Genomic DNA, 18,431 nt, shown 5'->3' on the forward strand with positions numbered 1-18,431 from the left:
GAAAGCTCCTGCGTCCGCTTTAATTACTGGGCAGCAGCACAGGAGATGCACTGGAGATGCAGAAAAACGAAAAGAGTTTAATGCGAACCATCTCGTTGCCCAAGATCTTCACGTTAACGTTTATCAGGAGATGTGGTAAGATCTCAAGAGGCTCTCGATTACACCGACCGAGCAGGGGGATAACGATTGGGTACTTGAAAATGGAATTCTCGCACTCACTACCCCGGGTCTGTTTTGGGTACGGAGCTGTGTGTCCCTTCAATTTTGTTCCACTTCAAGGTAGATATTGGCAAACACAAACTGAGGCTCGTTGTCATCTCATACCAAGCAAAACCATTACGAAGAGAAGGTTATAATAATACCACACGAGCAAAACGAGGCTGACAGTGATTATTATGACATCGAAAGTGTCCCATGTGGATATTGGCCACGAAATGGCCCGACACAGGAATGAATTTAAATCACCTTCCATTTGGGACGTTGAATAGGGGGGCAACACTTTCGCCTTCCGGTGGGGGTTTTTTAAATGAAAAGCGTAAATTATTCCTAACGACAATTGTTGACACCTAATAGAATTCTGAAGGTCGTCACCGAAATGGCTGGACAACACCGAAATTAAACGATCCGTCCTCCAATCTGCTGATCATAAAGCGCATCCAACGAACAAAACAGACCTTTAAGCAGTGCTCTAAAAGCAACAAAAAAAACGCATCAAAACAAAAGGTTCCAAAAGTGAATTAGACGTGTGTTGGATGCTCCATTACCACAGTGTCCCATGGGGTATTGTTCTTTTCCCTCAACTGGGACTAATTCTAGCACGACCTTCTGCAGCACCGGCTTGCCATTTGGTGAGCGATTTCTATCATTTAAATTTGCATCAAAACGTGATGCGATTCCAATCGATCAGGGCTGTAAGTGCATGCCACCTAGTTCGCACTTTTCCACTAATTTTAATACCATCCCGTTTGCAAGCCTCCGTATGTTTGGAAACTGTAACTCATTTAATTTCGATTTGCTGTTTTCTTTTCGCTCCCGTTTTATTTTTTGGAAAAACCACATGGCGAAAACAAAAATTTGCAACCACACGAAAAGCAAAACCCTCAAAACGTGAGCGTGACGAATGCAACCGGAATAGGCCATGGGAGAGCTAGAAATTGCCCAATTTCCCCCAAGTTTGGACGGAATAGAAGTGGGCAAAAACAACAAAACATTTTCGGCAAATGCTGAATTCGCGCGCGTTACTTCCACTGCGATCCGGGATCGGGGCGATCGTACGCCCCGCCGGGAAACGCGGTTGATTGCATCTCCGCATGGCCGCCGATGAACCGTCTGCTGGCCGTCGGAAAGTGGAAGCAAAAAACAGAGAGGGCTAATGCGAAGCGCATGAAGCGTTTGCGATTTGCCAGGGAACGGAGGCACTGCGGACGTCCGGAAAATGAGGAGGCCCTTTCCAATTATACAGTGGCCTCCCTTTTTCCTCGCACAGCTGCCGCTCTCTGCGGTGGTTTGAAAGCAAACGGAAACGCCATTCGCGAAAATGTGCTCCCAACGCGCAAAAACGCTACTCTTAATTCGTTTCCCATAGAGCACATGCCTACAGTTGGCTCTACATCTGCCAGAGCGCCAGCCGCCAGCTCCCAGGGGCGTTAAATGTTTGTCCGAAACACATTCCTGTTTCAGAGCGCGCTTAGATCGCGGCACTTTGGAGGAAGCTTTCGCCACCATATGCTTGCCCGCTGCAACACCGCGAGCAAGATCGCACCGTAAGATCACGGAATGTGGTTGGCTCGTGTGGCTGTGGAGGAACCGGGAAGTTTTCTTTCTGCATTCTGTCCCGTTTTCTCACAACCCTTCTGTCGGCTGTCGGCACACCATTCACGTTGGATTTTGTTTTAGCGCCAATTTTCCCAACTTTAATCCCGTGCCGAACCCGGGCACGAAAATAGCTACCCTTTGCGGATCGTGCCGTGCCCTTCGAGTGTCAAAGGTAAAAAGGCTACCAAAACCTCACCAAAGTTCCCATGGATCTCACGGTGGACTGTATCGCCCCGATGTGCAGGAGTGGGAAACAAAACGTACTAACATAAGAAATACACATTCACAGCTTTTCAGCTCGGTTCGGCATACAGTTGAAAAAACACACACACACACAACGACAAGAAGGGGTGGGGGGGAGGGGGTAACAACGCCACTCCACTAAGCCCAAGTCAAATATCTAATTTATGTCTTATATTAATATTTATACATTCATCAACTTCACTCTCGTGCATGCTCTTCCTCGACTCGGCTTGATCTCGCCTTGATCTCATCTCAAGATCTCTCGCGCTCGCTACTCAAGCTGCCCCCAGTGCGAAACCACGTGCACGAAAGCCGCAACAGGGAACGAGAAGAGAAGTAAACAACAACAAAAAAACACAAAAGTTTATGGAAGATTCACCCCAAAATCCGCCGCACCGCGCAAGCGCCCGAGTGAAAGGTCAACGGTTTTCATTCACCTGTTGCGCCGAGGCAAACGGTTTTTTCCTTTCTCCGCGTAAGCGGCACACCGGCAAGAGCGTGTACAAGCATATGTGAAGTGAGCGAGGATTAGTTCAATCACCGAAAGGGATTCCCCAATTCTTCATAGAGGGGGGGCGGTCGGGTGGGTTGCGAATCATGCACGGAAACGCTTTCAGCCTTCGAGCGGTCTGACATTTTACTCACAACTATTTGAAGATGAGTCGCAACGAATTGGACCCGCGGGCGGCTCGGTACCGAAACTTTCAATCTTTCGCCGAGGAATGTGCACGGAGAAACACCGAACTGAAAGTGTGTGTGATGTGCGCCCGATGGAAGGAAACAAAACGCGGCAAATCAGCGGGTTCGGTGTGACGACGCGCATGATTGATCACCGGTTGATCGGTCGATCGTTAATCACAGATACACAGATAAAGGACCGCGCGAACAGGTACACCACACCGGTGCCCGTGCACCGTGGCTAAATGAATGTTCACGGTGGCCCACCAGCGAGAAAGAACCGTGACGCAAAGCTCAAGGCAAATGTCAAGTGTGAAGATGAGTGTGGCAGATGCCGGGTGAAAGCCTCCATTTAGGGTTTTTAAACCAGCAATCGGCTTTATTGCTCATGTATAGCAGGTGACCCGTCTAATAAAATAGACATAGGTTCAGACTAAACGACCTTCTACTTCGCTGCCTTGCATATTCGGGTGCTCACAGTAGAGTTAACACAAGCTAGTGCTACGAGACGGTATATCCGGCAAAAACAGCGAATTCCAGCCCACATATTAACATGTTCCCGTAGGAGCTACACTTCCATGATCACGCTTCCGGCAAACTCGGCGACGATGAAGTTCCCCTGAAGTGGAGAAAGAACCCCGAGAATTCGTTAGAGACAGATCTGTTCTAAGTTGGTAGGCAATAAGATCACACAGATCGGAACTCGCAGTAGGATCGCATGTGAGCTAGGAGTAGGTAAATAAAAACAAAATCTTTTAACAACTCCTACTCACCTGCTTGATCGCTTAACTATAGCTCGGGAACTCAATCTTCATCCCTTGTAAAGGATGGCAAAGAGGCCAATAAAGCATAAGCAGTTGCATTATTCATCTTTTCCGATGCAATTGTGTCATTCAATGGCATAAGCTATCAAAGCGGACGGAAACATGCCATAATATTGCTTCGTAATCGACATAATCTCTGCTGTCATCGTGCGATTACCGTCCACCATGGAGATCGTTGCTCGCCACAAAATCGGTTTTTGTTCAATGAGGGGGTGAGTGATTCATTTTCCCCACTCCCCACTAATCCCCTTCAAGGGTGGGTTGCTTTGCGTTCATTTTGCATTTCGATTCTTGATGAAGATCACCGGACGGAAACACATTACAATCTAGCGTGTTGCGCGTTCTGGAGCACGTTCAATCTCCGGTAAATCCCGGCGGGGTAATATTAAACATCATCAACAATTCTAGGTCACGGTGAATGGTTTACCAGTTACCAGGGAGTTACAAAACAAATATCTTACTAGTGATCCGCTTGTTTGCAGCAAGAAATTGAGTTGCTCATCCAACATGTGTTGTTTTCTCTTCGATGCTTCTGGCAACACTGGTCCGATGTTATGATTATGATGCAAGAATTTCAAAGACGCTTGTCGCGCGTCTTTTTGATCGTGAATTCGAACAATCACGAACGATTGTTTTGGGTTTTCCATGTTATGTTACTATGTTTTGCTATGGTATGTTTACTTCTGGTTTCTTCTGGCAGCACTGGTACGATGTTATGATTCATAGAAGAGCATGAAGAACGCTTCGCGCATTATTTTTATTGCGATCACGATCATTTGAGCGAACACGGTGAATTGAGTTGGGGTTTTCCGTATTTTGTTTCCCAATTTAATCAATCTGGCAACACTGCTCGATATGTTTCATTGGAGAATATTGTCTGTCTTGCGCCCAATTTATAAATAACGATCACACCCAATTGAGTTGGTTTTTCTATGCAATGAGTTTATTCATTAATTTAAAATATTGTTTTCTTTCACATGCACATGGCAACACTGCCCGTTGTTATGATATACCTCAAAGGAATTTGAGCGATCACTGCAAATTGGATGGACCACGGGCGTCTTTTATGCAGTTCATTGTAGTGGAACGTATGATGAAGTATGTAAACCGGCTCCCTGTCTGCCTTGCTAATGTCCGACGAAGACGTCTAGAAGGTTGACAGGAAATGGCATACGCAACAAGCCATCTTGGGGACATCCTCCAGGAAAACCCGGCGAAAAGATCACGTGTATCTCCTCGGTCTTATCTACCATTAACGACCCTCGCGCGGGGGGTTTCATTTGGTCGTAACGCGCGCATGATGTCTTGTTTCTCCCCTTCCCCTCTTTCACTCTTTTCGGCCCACCTGTCTGCCCGTTGATTCACACAGAGCGGTATGAAGTACGATTTATGCTACAGTTCCGTGTCTCATACCCGTCGATGGAATGCGGTGACATAATTTAACATCTCATCTCTGATACCCATCCCGTCCAACGAAGCGACATAAAGCGAACACCATAAATGTCAACCATCATCGCCGCCGTCGTTCCAGACAAAGTTGAAACAAAAAAATTAAAATTAATTATTTGCATGTCCCGTCCGCGCTTTCCTCCGCGGCCGGGGGGTTTTCGCTTTTACTCATTACCCGTGCCGACACTGTTGCTGTCATTGTTTTACCATCACGCACGCAACAAATCAACTAACCTGCACAAGCGCACAGCGCGAAAAATTGAGGTTGCAGTAAGATAACCACTCACAACCGAAATGCAACCATGCAACCACGCAAAGTGATAAGAAAAATGTATTTAAAGTAGATGGAAAAATATACTACTCATTTTTCAAAACGGGCCACACTATCCTAGCTTCATCAACTGACTTTGCCATAAAACAAACACACGAGCAAGGGCTAACGAATATGCCATCTGCGAAAAACTTTACTCACATCCAATAAATCCACCCATAGAAGAGAGAGAGAGAGGCAATTGATGCGAAAGCTTGCGAAATAGTAAGTGGCATGCGGGTTTTCGAGGACGGAATCGATTTATTTTAAATTTCAAACCATTTCCACGGCTCACTATCGCAATGGTGGTGGTGGTGTGTGATGCGGCGTTGTTTTCGTCTTCTTCTCTTTGCTGCAATTGCCAAGAAGCTAAGGAACAAAATTTAGCAAAACAAAAAAAACAAACCCCGGCACCCACCCCCTAACTCCTTCGTTCCGTGGCCTAAAAAACCGGGCGCGCTGCAGATATTTGTACCCGCGTGAAAAACTCACCCCGCCGTTTTTTTTTTTTGGTTTCCACCCCCAACGCAGTGGGAAGAGGAAAATGCGTATTGCCAAAAAAAACACGGCAGGGTTGCAGCAATTGGTGCTTGCCTTGCACAAAAAAAAACAGCAACAACAACCTAAAGCTCGCGAAAAACCCCCAACCGAAAGTGCATTCACCTGTGCGTTACTCCGCTCCGGACTGTCCGATCGGATTCGCGGCAACCCCCCTTCTTACGGGAAGAAGATGGCGAAAGTCATTTTTTGCTCACTTTTGGATCACAAAATACAACGAAGAAAACACATTGCACTTTCTGTGGCCGGCTGGTGCTGACGGTGTAGGAAATGCGAACTGCCAGTAGGTTTGCGCACCGAAAAAAAAAACACAAATCAAATTCCGCCAACCAACACACCGGGTCCCGGTTCGAGCAGTCGCAGTCGCCCCGGGTAAGTAAGGTTGACCACAAGGAATCGATTTTTCCAAATTGTAAATCGCAACGAATCGGTACGATTTGGGTGAACTAGTTCCAAACTTTTGCACAATCGGTAACGGGTCCGGAATTGGATGCGGCTAAACCATTGGCAATTGGGGGGAGTGCGAAAAAAGAGGGGCAGGGGTTTTTTTTTAAAGAAAAGTTATTTTAATTTCAAATCGGGTTTCATTGCTTTTCGTCGACTTTGACTATGTTTTACAATATACTTTTGACAGTATTAGAAAAGCAAATACAAATCTTAATCCGTCACTGTTGTGGAATGTGTCCCGAAAGTGACTCATACCCTTGGGTTAATCATGCGCCTCCATCTCTGACTGTTAAACTCTCATTTTATTAAACTATTCATCTCACCTTTCCCATTGTGGTGCGCAAGGTGCGGGTGACCGGTACTTTTTTATTTTTTCCCTTCCAATTTGTTTACAACACGTCCCCCAAACCTTCCGGGAAAATCTCACCCTAACCGATTCGGTACAATAAAAAAAGAAGCGATCATACCAATGCATCACAAACAACGACGCCAATGATATTTTTAGAAATGTGTACATTCAATTGAAAGCGAAAAATTGTTAATGTGAAATACTGGACCGGGACAGAGCTGTGAAAAGAAAGATCAACAAAAAAAACACAACAAAACCTACCCGCCGGGTGGAAAAGTGGAGGAAAAATTGTATCACCACCCGGGTTGTCCGGAAAGCGGGCCCCCTCCCTGATGGAGGAAGAAATGAAAGGCCAAAGAAAGCACGGGGAAATAAAAGAAACGCCGATCAAACACACAAACGCAAGTCGATTAGATGATGATGTATAATAAAAACGTATATATACACATCCAAGATAAGCCTGTACGGCAAAGGGGGAAAAAACGATGTGGGAGGGAGGGAAGGCGGAATGACAAAACGGGAAAAATCCGTTAAGAAACCGCACGGTAACTCACGGACGAGTAACAATAACGAAACAGTAACAAAAAAAACAATCACGCACACAACAGTTTTAAACTAATCATACGTTTTAAATGAACAAGCTGAGTTGAAGGCGAGAGGCAGCTGAACATCACAGAAGAAACACACAAAAAAAAACACTCTCAAGAGAATAAATTATGTTTGATGGTAAATGACACAGCCACAGGAGGGGGAAAAAACACGGAGAAGATGAAAGGCATTAGATTGGGACTATCAGGTGACGATCGGATGGATGGGTTATTAGTTTCTTGAACAAAAACCCATCATCTGAGAGAAAGTGTAGTCGATGAATGATTAAAGTAAAGGAGAATATTTATCGCCACTCCATAAGAGCAACAACATTCAGCTGGCTATTTCAGCTATATTATGTAACAAAATTACTCATTAATTAACACAAAACCTTTACTAGAAATAAAACAAAAGACACTTCATCTGGCAACACTGCCAGACCACCACCACACATTTGGCACGCTCATTTGTAGCTCCTCTCGGGTCCGGATATTATTTTTTGTCAACGCCTCCTTCAATCACAGCCGCGAGATCTTGGACCTTCTCCTGCTCGCACGCCTTCGCCAGTGGACCGTAACCGTACGGCAACAAAATTCTCCATATATTCAAATGCTAACGATTAGTAAGCACAAGAGCGACCACCATTCTGGAACTGGCTGGATCTCCCCCCTCCCTGCAAAAGGATTGTGACTTTCAAATCAAGCACAAAGTTCGCATTTTGGATGGACTTTTTTTTTGTTGCTTTCGTTCGTTTTGGCTGTATCTTTCCCAGTTCCGAACACTAACAAGCGATGACAAAACACATTTCTCACCCTATTCCAGAACGTGCGCGGCGATCCGGGCCGAAATGGTAAATCTCACACACCTCTAGCGACAATTTAACCTTCCAGACGGAAATACGCTTTTTGAGGGGTTTTTTTTGGGTTTTGCAAGATCTCTTTTTTCCGAAACCTAAGGAAATATATAAATTATGAGCTAATACTAAAGGTCGTTATGTTTGTGTGTGTGTCTTCTTGAGTCCGCTCCACGAGCTCGTTTAATAGCCAATAAGCCGGCCGGTAAGTCCGCGGCGTTCTGCAGCCGGTTTTGCGGGCGTCACACCGAACCCGAACGTACACCGCGCGCCAAAGACACGTCAATGGCGCGTCGCGTGATACGCGTGAGCGTCATTCGAACACGTGTTCGGGCAAGAGATGATGCGCGGACCCCTCGCCGCGAGAATCCGGTTTGTTGGTTGGAAGACTAAAACAAAAAGCAGAAGGCGGATAGCCTTCACCAAACGCTGAGGATGATCGGGTTTCTGCGACCGGTCCATGCATGAAGATGGTAAATGGCGATGCATCGATACGGGAGCACGATCCGATACGATCAAAGATCCTGCAGGTACTACTGAGCACCGGATCAGTCTCCGTATCTCCGCGCGCCATTTTCGCTCGTTTGTCATGATGTCCAGCGCTCGAACTCAAACGACTCGAAACCAGAACTTCCAGCATAACTCATTGCATTTTGTACGAGAATTGGAAAGCTCCTGAAGCTCCAGCATGAAAGAAACTTCAAGATATGCAAATTCTGAAACATTGGACGTCGATACCCAGCGAGACATTCGGACGTCGGGGTGCACACACACACACACATTCCAATACGCCGCTCCGGGCTTAGTTGCTGGTGGAACACATAATGTTCCCAACATTCACACCCTCCCCCCGCTCCACACAACCTCAGGATCGGACTGTTCCACCCCGACACATCCGGGATTGCACCTGTACGCCGAAGAGGGTTGCGCGATCACCACCGGAGAGAGCCCACTGCTGACGGCGAGGGGGCGCAATAAATATTGATGACGGATTGTAAATCACGGCACCCAGCGGTCAACTAAAACACACGCTCCTTCGCGTTGTAATGCGGCAACGCGATGACGATGGCGGACACACAACGATCGTAGCGTATGTATCTCCCTGCATGCAGTTAAAAGCATGTGCAGTGTGCGCTACACGTGCGCAAACATACAATTTCCTCTCCGTTCCGTTCCATCTGGCTTCCTCTCTTTCGCTCTTGCAGGATTCTTCCATCCTCTCATTACAACCCTCCACAACATTGCCCGCCTGCTTGTACCACCACTTCAGACACGGTCCCTCCTTTAGCCATTTCCTTCCAGTGCTGCCAGACACAGTCGGGAAGATATCGGTTTGGGAAGGAAAGCGATTGCCCAGGCGGCGGCGGGGCATTACGCCTGCATTCATAAAGTAATTTACAATCTGTTCCCCGCACTGCCATCGCCCCTGCGTTCCTACCCCGTTTCGGCTTTCGGGATAGTTCTTCGCTTCTCCATTACACCACACCAGCACACACCAACACGCCGATCGGTCGGTTCGTTTTTAACTTCCGCTTTGATCGCCTGCTGCTCGCCGAAACCCTGCGTCTCGGGCATGGAGAAGCAAATTTCCACTCCACGGGTATGGAAAGAAGAAAAGGGGGTGGTGGTGACTAGGGGGGAATGGAGAGAGGAAGGAGGAGGAGGGGCATTTCCTTTTTGCCGGCCCGGCGCGAGTTGGAGCGATGTTCGCGATCGCGATCGTTTCCCGGGGCCTATGCACTCGCCCAGGTTCGCTCGTCCGTTGCCATGGCAGCATAGTCGCACGCGATCATCCACGATACAACCCACATGCGCACGCGCGCACACACACACAGAAACACACGCATTTATGCCTCCCGTCGACTTCTTATCTTTCACTCTCTCTTTCTTTCATCCGATTGTTGTGTTCCTGTTTAGCTTTAACCTCAGTTCTTCCCTTGTCCCTCTTCCCGTTCCATAATGCGCTCCATAAGGCCCTATCTTAGCATGTCGCGCATCCAGCGTCATGATCACGATCGTCTAGTTGCGAGACCCCACCATACCCGAGAGCATGTGTGTTGGTGTAGTCGCGCGTCTGCGGTTTTATCCGCGTGTGTCCGCGTGTTCCGCCCATTCGAGCGTAACGTAACGGAGCGAAAGAGATGCAAACCGGTGGCCGCGCTGACCGGTGGACTGAGGTCTGACTCCGGGACCTCAAGAATGTGCCCATCATCGGAACCTATCTCCGCCGCTTATTTATCTACTAATGCTAGCATTTATAACGGTGCTTTCTCTCGCTCGTCTCCCACAATCAGAACTCGTCCGAAAGGTGGTCGGACTGCACTCATCTGCTGGTGTGGTGCGGCGGTGGTGTGTTCCACCCTATAAAACCACCCTCCATCCACTCGCATCTTGGTCAGCACGCTCGCGAGGAGTCAACTCGATTGTTAGCTTCCGCAATCAAAACGCTACTCAAACTCGTGGCGAATCTGTACCCACGTACCAGAAAGGGGGGGAAGTACTTGACTTCTCGACTTAACGCTAACATTGTCCGAAGTCTCCCATTGGTCATGGTCTATTAGTTGTCGCGAACTGCGGGCTTTAGATTGCGCAGATACCGGGTAAGAAGATTAAGGAATATGCATACAAAATCGAAGAATTCCTGTGTGAGTCACGGACTTGCAGCTGGAACTGGACATCCGCTTCACTCGCGCACACATTGTAGGGACCTCCCCCCCTCCAACACGGCTTGTCTAAACGGAAGTTTAACGTTTAATGGTTTACAACGCTTATCGGGTGCCGCATACTCATGGAGGATACACTCTATTACCCTGCCCAGGTGTTCCAGCAAAAAACCCGAGGGTGAGAGAGCGAATGGTTGTTGTAAACATTAAATCTAAATTGGTTTTCAGACTTCGTCGTTGAGGTCTGCGCGTAGTGATTAACTTCCGCTCGTTGCAGGTTGCAGGCCCGACAAAAGTGGCAACACAGTAGTTGAGGTCGAGGTGTTATCTCAATCCATTACCGAGCTGCGTCTTTGGCGGATACCCGTAGCACAGCGGGAGGGACTCGAAATATCCGAATCCCGGAGACCGCCTACGCTCTGCTCCAAATCTCACCAACTCTCGAAAACATCCGCTGATAAATGTCCGTGCCAGATGGGACAATGTTCGCTGGGAGAGATGTCGATCCGATTACGTTCCATTCGCCTTTCGGAGGACGAAAAGGGGGAAACAGAGATGGGGGTTTCCTGCTAGACGAGGACGGGGACTCAACCCGGCACGCCCAACCGGCTGATCGGCCGATGGCTATCGCCAAAACCTACGCAAGACGCGCAAACACACCTCGCCAGCGCTCGTCCACAATCGAGAACTCGTTTACAAACCGCCGTCAAGCGTCAAGGTCGCCATCGTTCACGAGCCTCTTTTTGACACTTTCCCTTTCTTCTTCTTGCCCAGCTGGTATGTCCTCGCCCCGTTCGAGAACAATCTAACCCGATCAGCCTTCCCGGCTAATGCCTGTATATTAATATATTGCGCTGTACTGTGCCGAACAGCCGAACCGAACGCTCGATTAGCGAGTAATTGATTACAGCACCGGCACGAATCCCAGGCCCCAAAATCTCGTAATGCTCCGGTGGTACGGTGCACCTGCGATAAGCACCGCCAAACCGGGCTGACCGGATCGAGATTGTGCGAAAGCGAGAGTGCCCGAGCCCGAGGGGACATTGGGCCGGACCAAAAAAAAAGTGGTGGCGGTGGCGGAGAGCAAGCGGGAAATCCAGGGCGCCATGGGCCCACGGCTCCGTACAATCGGGCAAGTGTGTTGGTGGTGGCTTATCTCGGAACGCTTCGTCGTCCCTCGGCCGCACACAAATTGCCCTCATAAACCAGAGCTGATTTCACAAACAAAACAACAAAACAGAAAAGAAAAGCCCAAATCTCCCTTCCACGCCAACACTACGATCAATGGGGCGTTTAAGCATTTGGTGTTGGTATTGGACCGGTGGAGCCGGTGTTCGATAGTGGATGCTTTCGAGATCTCGGGAGCCAGCATGCGACGGTACCGTACCGCGGTACCTACCGAGACCAATTTCCCAAGCACTTGAACAGGCTTGATTACCAACACGTGGCCGCCACTGGTGCAACACCACAGGCAGGCGCGGTGGTGTCAGGCCTCTTTCACTGCAATCGCCTTTCTAGCACAGTGAGCCCTAATTGTCCGCACTTCATTATCGGGCCCAGGTGGTCACCGGTATTAATGGCGAATGCAACGATATCGCTCGATCGTCTTATCAAACCGCTCACATCAAACTCAGCAAACGACGTGTGTGTGTGAGTTGGTCAACTCTGGCCAACCTTGGAAGTCTGAGTCCCGGGAAGGGCCTCAAGTTTGGAAAGGTTAGGAAGTCACCAAGGCATCCGGACAAGCGAGAATTTCTCAAGAATTCACCGGCCATGTTTTTGTTGCGATCTCGCGACACGATTGACTTGCGTACGACCAGTTCCACCAGCTCCTTGGACATACCGTGCGGTGGGATTCCTAGAATCGCACAGCCGCAAACAGACATCAGCGGTCATCGTGTGTACCGCTCAGCCCGCTCGCGCAGTAAACAACAACACACTGTACCACGATCGGCACGGTGATCACATGGCTCGCTCGTCCAAGTGTATCGCTTCGGGGGAATTCTCGCGCACCCACGGCACAACATTGCCCACACCACCGTGACACGGACAATGCCGGCACACTACTTCGTCACCATAACGAGCAATGTCCATTAGTCGAGGGAAGCAATTCTTATCAGCTGAAAGTGGGTTCCACCGTAACCCAGAAATGTTCTCCCGCACTTCTTGTGCGCTTCTTCCATCGGGCGGCTGTGCAACAAAATCGGTTTCGGTACGACACACACACTTGACTAGCGTTAATAGTTCTATTACACAGTTCCGGAAGGTGCGAGATGGAAGATTTAGCTTCCCTTCTTGACATCCCACTCACTTCCCAACAAAGGCCGTACAACTCCATAAATCTGGGTCATGCACAATAAATTATGCCGCGGTATGACCCGGCGCATCAAATTCGCACCAGCAGATTAAGTCATCGCGTGGTCGGCTAGACATATCGTATCCACTACAGTTTTGTTTCCTTACAAAATCTACACACCCAAATTGTTTGCGTACCCGGAGAGAGAGACGGGGGTTTTCCCCAGCACCGTTTGGGAACGCCACCGTAAAGTCCCGCAATTGGATGACGCATTTCAAGGGTTGGGAGCTGAGAATCTCTGAACTCCTCTTATCAACCTTGTGTAGCACCGGATGCGATACACCTACCCGCCTTTCGGCAGTCGGGTCCTGCGTGAGCCATTTTTGTTTTGTTTCCGTTGAATGCCACCCGCATCACACACAGGAGGCCTATTTTTCTAATCCCTAATGCTGGTAGCGGGTTTTGGATGGGGGGGGGGGGTGGGGGGTTTTGCTACAAAACTCCCGATTTTTTGGGGTGCTTTCTGTTTCATTCGCAAAAGGTCTTATATCGGTGGGCTGTGTATGCGTATTTTATAGTGATACGCTTCCGATTAACTCAACAAGTGCCTACGGGACGCGTGATAAGATTGTGTCCAATCTGGGCTAGGGGTAGAGTGGGGTGGCGCCCAGAGGGTGGGGGAGAACTTCAGCTTGCATAAGCCCTAACGATGGAAAAGGTGTTCCATAATTACCGACGTGATGGTGATTGAGATTACACGCACTCAGCGTCACGTATCGATTGTAAATTGATAATATAAATAGTTTAGACATGAAAGACTAATCGGCGTGTTTTGAAACATGTCAGTGAAAACTTTAATCATTTTTGTTTAGATTTTAAAATATTGAATAAAATAGAATCCTGAATCCAACTACAATTTCAACTAAATAAACGCTCTCTCAGTAGGCGCAGCAGCGCCCTCTGTGTGCAATTATAGTGCAACTGTCATTACAGCAATCGCATAGATCACTCCCGATCGGGGATATTACACAAAACAAGGAGTAACACATTAAGTCGAGTGAAAGGCAATTGTTGGACCACTCGGGTTGGAATGTGCATGAGTAAAGGTGGTGTGTCACTCCCTTACAAACACAAAAAACGACACGCCAACTGATCGAAGGCGACGGAATGCCGGCCACTAATGTCGCGGAACGATGATTATGGCTTCCACAAAAGATAGAGAGCTAAAGAGATAAAGAAAGAGAGAGTCAGAGAAAGAGAGTCAGAGAAAGAGAGAGAGAGAGAGAGAGAGAGAAACTACGGATCCTGGACAACATCTCGTCTAATGCATCTCCAACAGGTACGTATGGGAACCAAAACCCCAATTGCTGCCGGAAAGTTGTATTGTCACGTTGGGAGTTAATGGGAAAATGTTCTACTTTGTTCGACAACAATTTTCGGGTTGTTGTTTTCAAAAAAAAAGTGTAAGCTCACAAACAAAGCTCACAACTTAATCGAAAGCGAATGGACATGTCGAACGACACGTGGAGATGATTCGGGAGGGGAAGGTGTGGCGCGGGATTGGCAATCACGGGGATGATGAAGGTGGAAAACTCATAAAACATGCGTACCGAGGCATCAACACACTCACACATCATCGGGACCCATATAAAGACATTGATGAAAATGATGGCATTGCCGGTGTGATTGCTTTTCCCCTTTTTGGTGTAACGGTGGTGAGGTAGGGTTTGGAGGTGAAGTGTCATGATTTCTATTGTTGGTTACCTCACACAACACAAACGGTCGATCGACACCGGCATGGTTTTTTTTTCTATTATCAGAGCTCCATCCAGCAATGATTTCCATCCATTGGAGTTGGGAATTGGAAAAAAGAGAGAAACACAAAAAAACTCCCTCCGAACGTCCGCACCCCCACCAATTGACACCCAACCCTTTGGCACCGAAAAACTAGCGGAAAAACTAAACTCCCCCAAAGCTCCAACCCGCCCGCCTCTCCAACTCTCCACTGCAAGCGAGTGCAATCAGTAACGGTTGGTTGGGCGCACGGAATTGGCCATTGGGCTTTGGTGGATATGATGGAGTATGGAGCGGTGGTTTGGGACGGACAAATAAGCGTAGCCCGTACTTACACACCACCAGATTAAGTGAATACCTGCACCGACCGGTGAAAAAGCAACACGCTGGGAAAAGTGCGGCGCTGATGTGTCGCTTGTTGCCTAATCGATTTATGGCGCTCGGCCATCTCCGGTTCCCCCGCTTTAGACGAGGAAATGGACAATGTGACAATGTGCCTTCTGTCCCTGTCCCTGCACGCGTGGTGCATATGTCGAAACCGGACTTTACCGTCGCGACCCAATCGATTATTCTCGACCATTTTCGAGGCCTTTTCCCGAGGGGGATCAAAACCAAAAAGAAAAGGACTCCACTCGGGTGTGGTGAAGACATTCCAAAAACCACCCTGGTGGTGGCCGAGACCCAAACCCCGCACGCCGGGAGAAGGAATGCACGTGTACGGTGGAGCGAACGAAACTGGGGAGTCGTCACTTGATTTTACTTTCACTTCATCCGCGTGCAAGCGCAAGCGCCCGCGGGGGGTGGTGGGCGGGAAATGGGCGGGAAAGGAAGTGAAATAATAAACACAAGAAAGAAAAACAAAAGCAGGCAACAACGCAACAGCACCAGAAATTGATTAGTTTCGATCGAAAGTCCCAAATCAATCTCCGCGCTGAGCACCCAGACAACAACGCTGGCCGGAAGCGTACGGTGACCCAATTCCGTGGTGGTGCGCCGCGGTGGTGAAAAGGATAAGGAGAAGAGGGTTGATGGGTGGGTGGCAACATCGTCTTACTATGGAGCATAAATCGAACAACACATGTTCGCACTTCCAGCAGCCCTCCACGGCTGCCCTCACACCCCCTCACCGGTTTACGATCGTATCTGGATCGTATCGTGGCATTCGCGGATATGGGACCACCCTTACACTGGTCCTCTGTAAGAACGCTGTGTCTAACGCTGGGTAAGCGAACAGGAACAGTGCCGCCCATGCACATGTTTCAATTACTTTACCAGTGCTCGAGTAGTTCCGTTGCCCACTTTTTTGCCCCCGTCCCGCATTCTAATCTTACAAGCTACCCACCGCGCTTTTTGCACGCCACTCTCCAGAACCATCCTGGGAACCATCCTCTACCAGTGTCGCTCGTCTGTGGGCAAGTGGTACATTTTCGGAGTTGTGCGCGGTTTCCAACAAACGACACAAGCGCTCTGGTCCGCGCTATTAATAGTGATGTTTTATGCAGCTCTGGGTACTGTGTTTTCCAATGTTTTCTCTGCTATTCTCCCGCCCACAGCCATTCCGTACAGCGCTATCCGGCGCTACCCGGGGGTGTATGTCTATGCAATTGCATTAGTCACTCCGCCGACTTGGGTGCAGGAAATGCACCACATCTCGCCATCGCGGGAACTTCAGCAGATACTTAGAAGATGCGGAAAAGCAACTCCGGACACATTCCACCAACTCTAATTCTTTAGAGTCTTCACTCTCACTCGCTAGTCTTCCCAGCGTTACTTCAAAGACCCAACTTCAAAGCGAAGATGCGTCCGAACACATCTGTTTTAGCGATTGCGCGTAGTTTCGCGTACTTACCGCATCGAGATCGGTGTCCCAAATGTCCTTCAGGTCCCCGTCGTCGAAATCCATCGCGTTTAAGTAATCCAGCTTGACGGCCGTTATTGGTGACTCGGTTCCGGTGTTTCGATACAACTACCCACCGGCCACGCGCGTGTGGGGGTCTCCTGCCGCTAACCTACTATACCGTGTTGTTCCGACGGACGGCCGGACTCTTCTTCCTCGTCTCACACCCTGAACGCAAACCCTGCTTGTTTGTCGTAGGGAGTTGTGGAATTCCTTGTTTTTTCTCTCTTTCTCTTTCTCTCTCTCTCTCTCTCTCTCTCTCTCTCTCTCTCTCTCTCTTGATGCACCTCCCAACTAGGATGGGGTAACTCACGACGCACTAGAACAACCTGTGATACTGCGATCAGCAGCGGCACCAATTCATCAACAACACACTGTCACTGACCGGTTCGCGTACCTCGGTACACATTCCAGCACCAGGGGAAAAGCCTTTCCTTGAGCCACTCACACACACACACACGCACAACACAGTAACACTACCACACACCCACACACCGACGTAAAATCGCACCAAACTATTTTCTTCCAGCGGCACCACTTGGACCACTTGGACACTTTTCTCCCACACAGACGTATTCCACCCTACCGGCGTGGCGTAGTTCCGGGGATATTGAGAGGTTCTTCAACCTTTCGTGCGGTACCTGGTAAAAGCCGATTCCGATTGGGTGATCGTTCTGGGCAAACGATCTTTCCCACCCCCCACCCCGGGAGAACTCCGCGTGATTCGCGCGCGCGATCAGCTCCGAAACGGTGTGGGTTCTACCCCGGCGTGAAGATCTCAAGACGTTCCAAGGTTTCCTCTTGCGGTGCTAATTAGCTCTAATTATGTTGCGCTTTTTTCGTTCCACACACTCACACACTCGCACCAAACGCGTGCTCAGCAGGTTCTAGCAGGCGGAAGAGTTCTGGACGGCCGAGTTCCCGAGAGTGAAACTGGTCCCTTTTTGGCGGGTCTGTCGGCACGCCACTGTGCTCACTTCATCAAAATTCCTTGCCGGCTCCGAATCCGATCACCGTTTGCGGGACGCACCAGACCACGCGTTAATTTCTCTTCCGCGTGGAACGGGGATTCGTGCGGCCGATGCGCACGCACTCCACTACGGTCGGCAACCACTTGTTGATACCGGGATGAGGATTTCGGTGAAGACCGATTCACGGCTGTGTTAGAATCGGTGAATGAGATGCTGATGCTGGTGGTACCAACAGTCACCCCTCGACAGCAGACGAACGCACGAAACAACAGCAGCAACGAAAAAAAAAAACACCCAACAACCTCTCGCCCTGCAACGATTGTATGCTGCCAGTTATCAGCATAAGTGCGACTTCACATACGGGTGTGCGTTCGACCGGGCCAACGGGGTCCCCGGGGTTCGCTTCGCTTCCAGAAAGGGAAGTTGATTATCGCGCCCAGCAATGATTAGCTTTCTAAAAAACTTCAAACTTCAGCTCAGGAGCGCCACCACCTTGTGCTTGTCGTCGGTGCGGGCCTAGTGCATGGGGGTATGGCCGCAAGGGGTCGCTTCCATATGTGCGTTATGTGCGTTACGCTGGGACGATAGTTTGCTACCGCGAATTGCTGCGATGATGGCCGTAGTGGATATTCTCACCACTCTCAGAGTTTGCGTATCCACTTCCGCTAGGACGTTTGTTATTACCACTCACTGGGT

At 49.0% G+C, this 18,431-nt stretch overlaps 1 protein-coding gene across 1 annotated transcript in view; it reads right to left on the reverse strand.

Annotated features, from left to right (window-relative positions):
- LOC128300285 (cyclic AMP response element-binding protein A) overlaps window positions 1-17,616 on the reverse strand; it is a 98,484-nt gene extending 80,868 nt beyond the window's left edge. Inside the window, exon 1 of the mRNA XM_053036302.1 lies at window positions 16,717-17,616. Coding sequence (XP_052892262.1) covers window positions 16,717-16,770 — 54 coding nt within the window. The 5' untranslated portion in view covers window positions 16,771-17,616. The remainder of the gene's footprint in view (window positions 1-16,716) is intronic.
- Between the last annotated feature and the right edge of the window lie 815 nt (window positions 17,617-18,431).

Source organism: Anopheles moucheti, chromosome 2 (genome assembly GCF_943734755.1).
Source record: "Anopheles moucheti chromosome 2, idAnoMoucSN_F20_07, whole genome shotgun sequence".
NCBI lineage: Eukaryota > Metazoa > Arthropoda > Insecta > Diptera > Culicidae > Anopheles > Anopheles moucheti.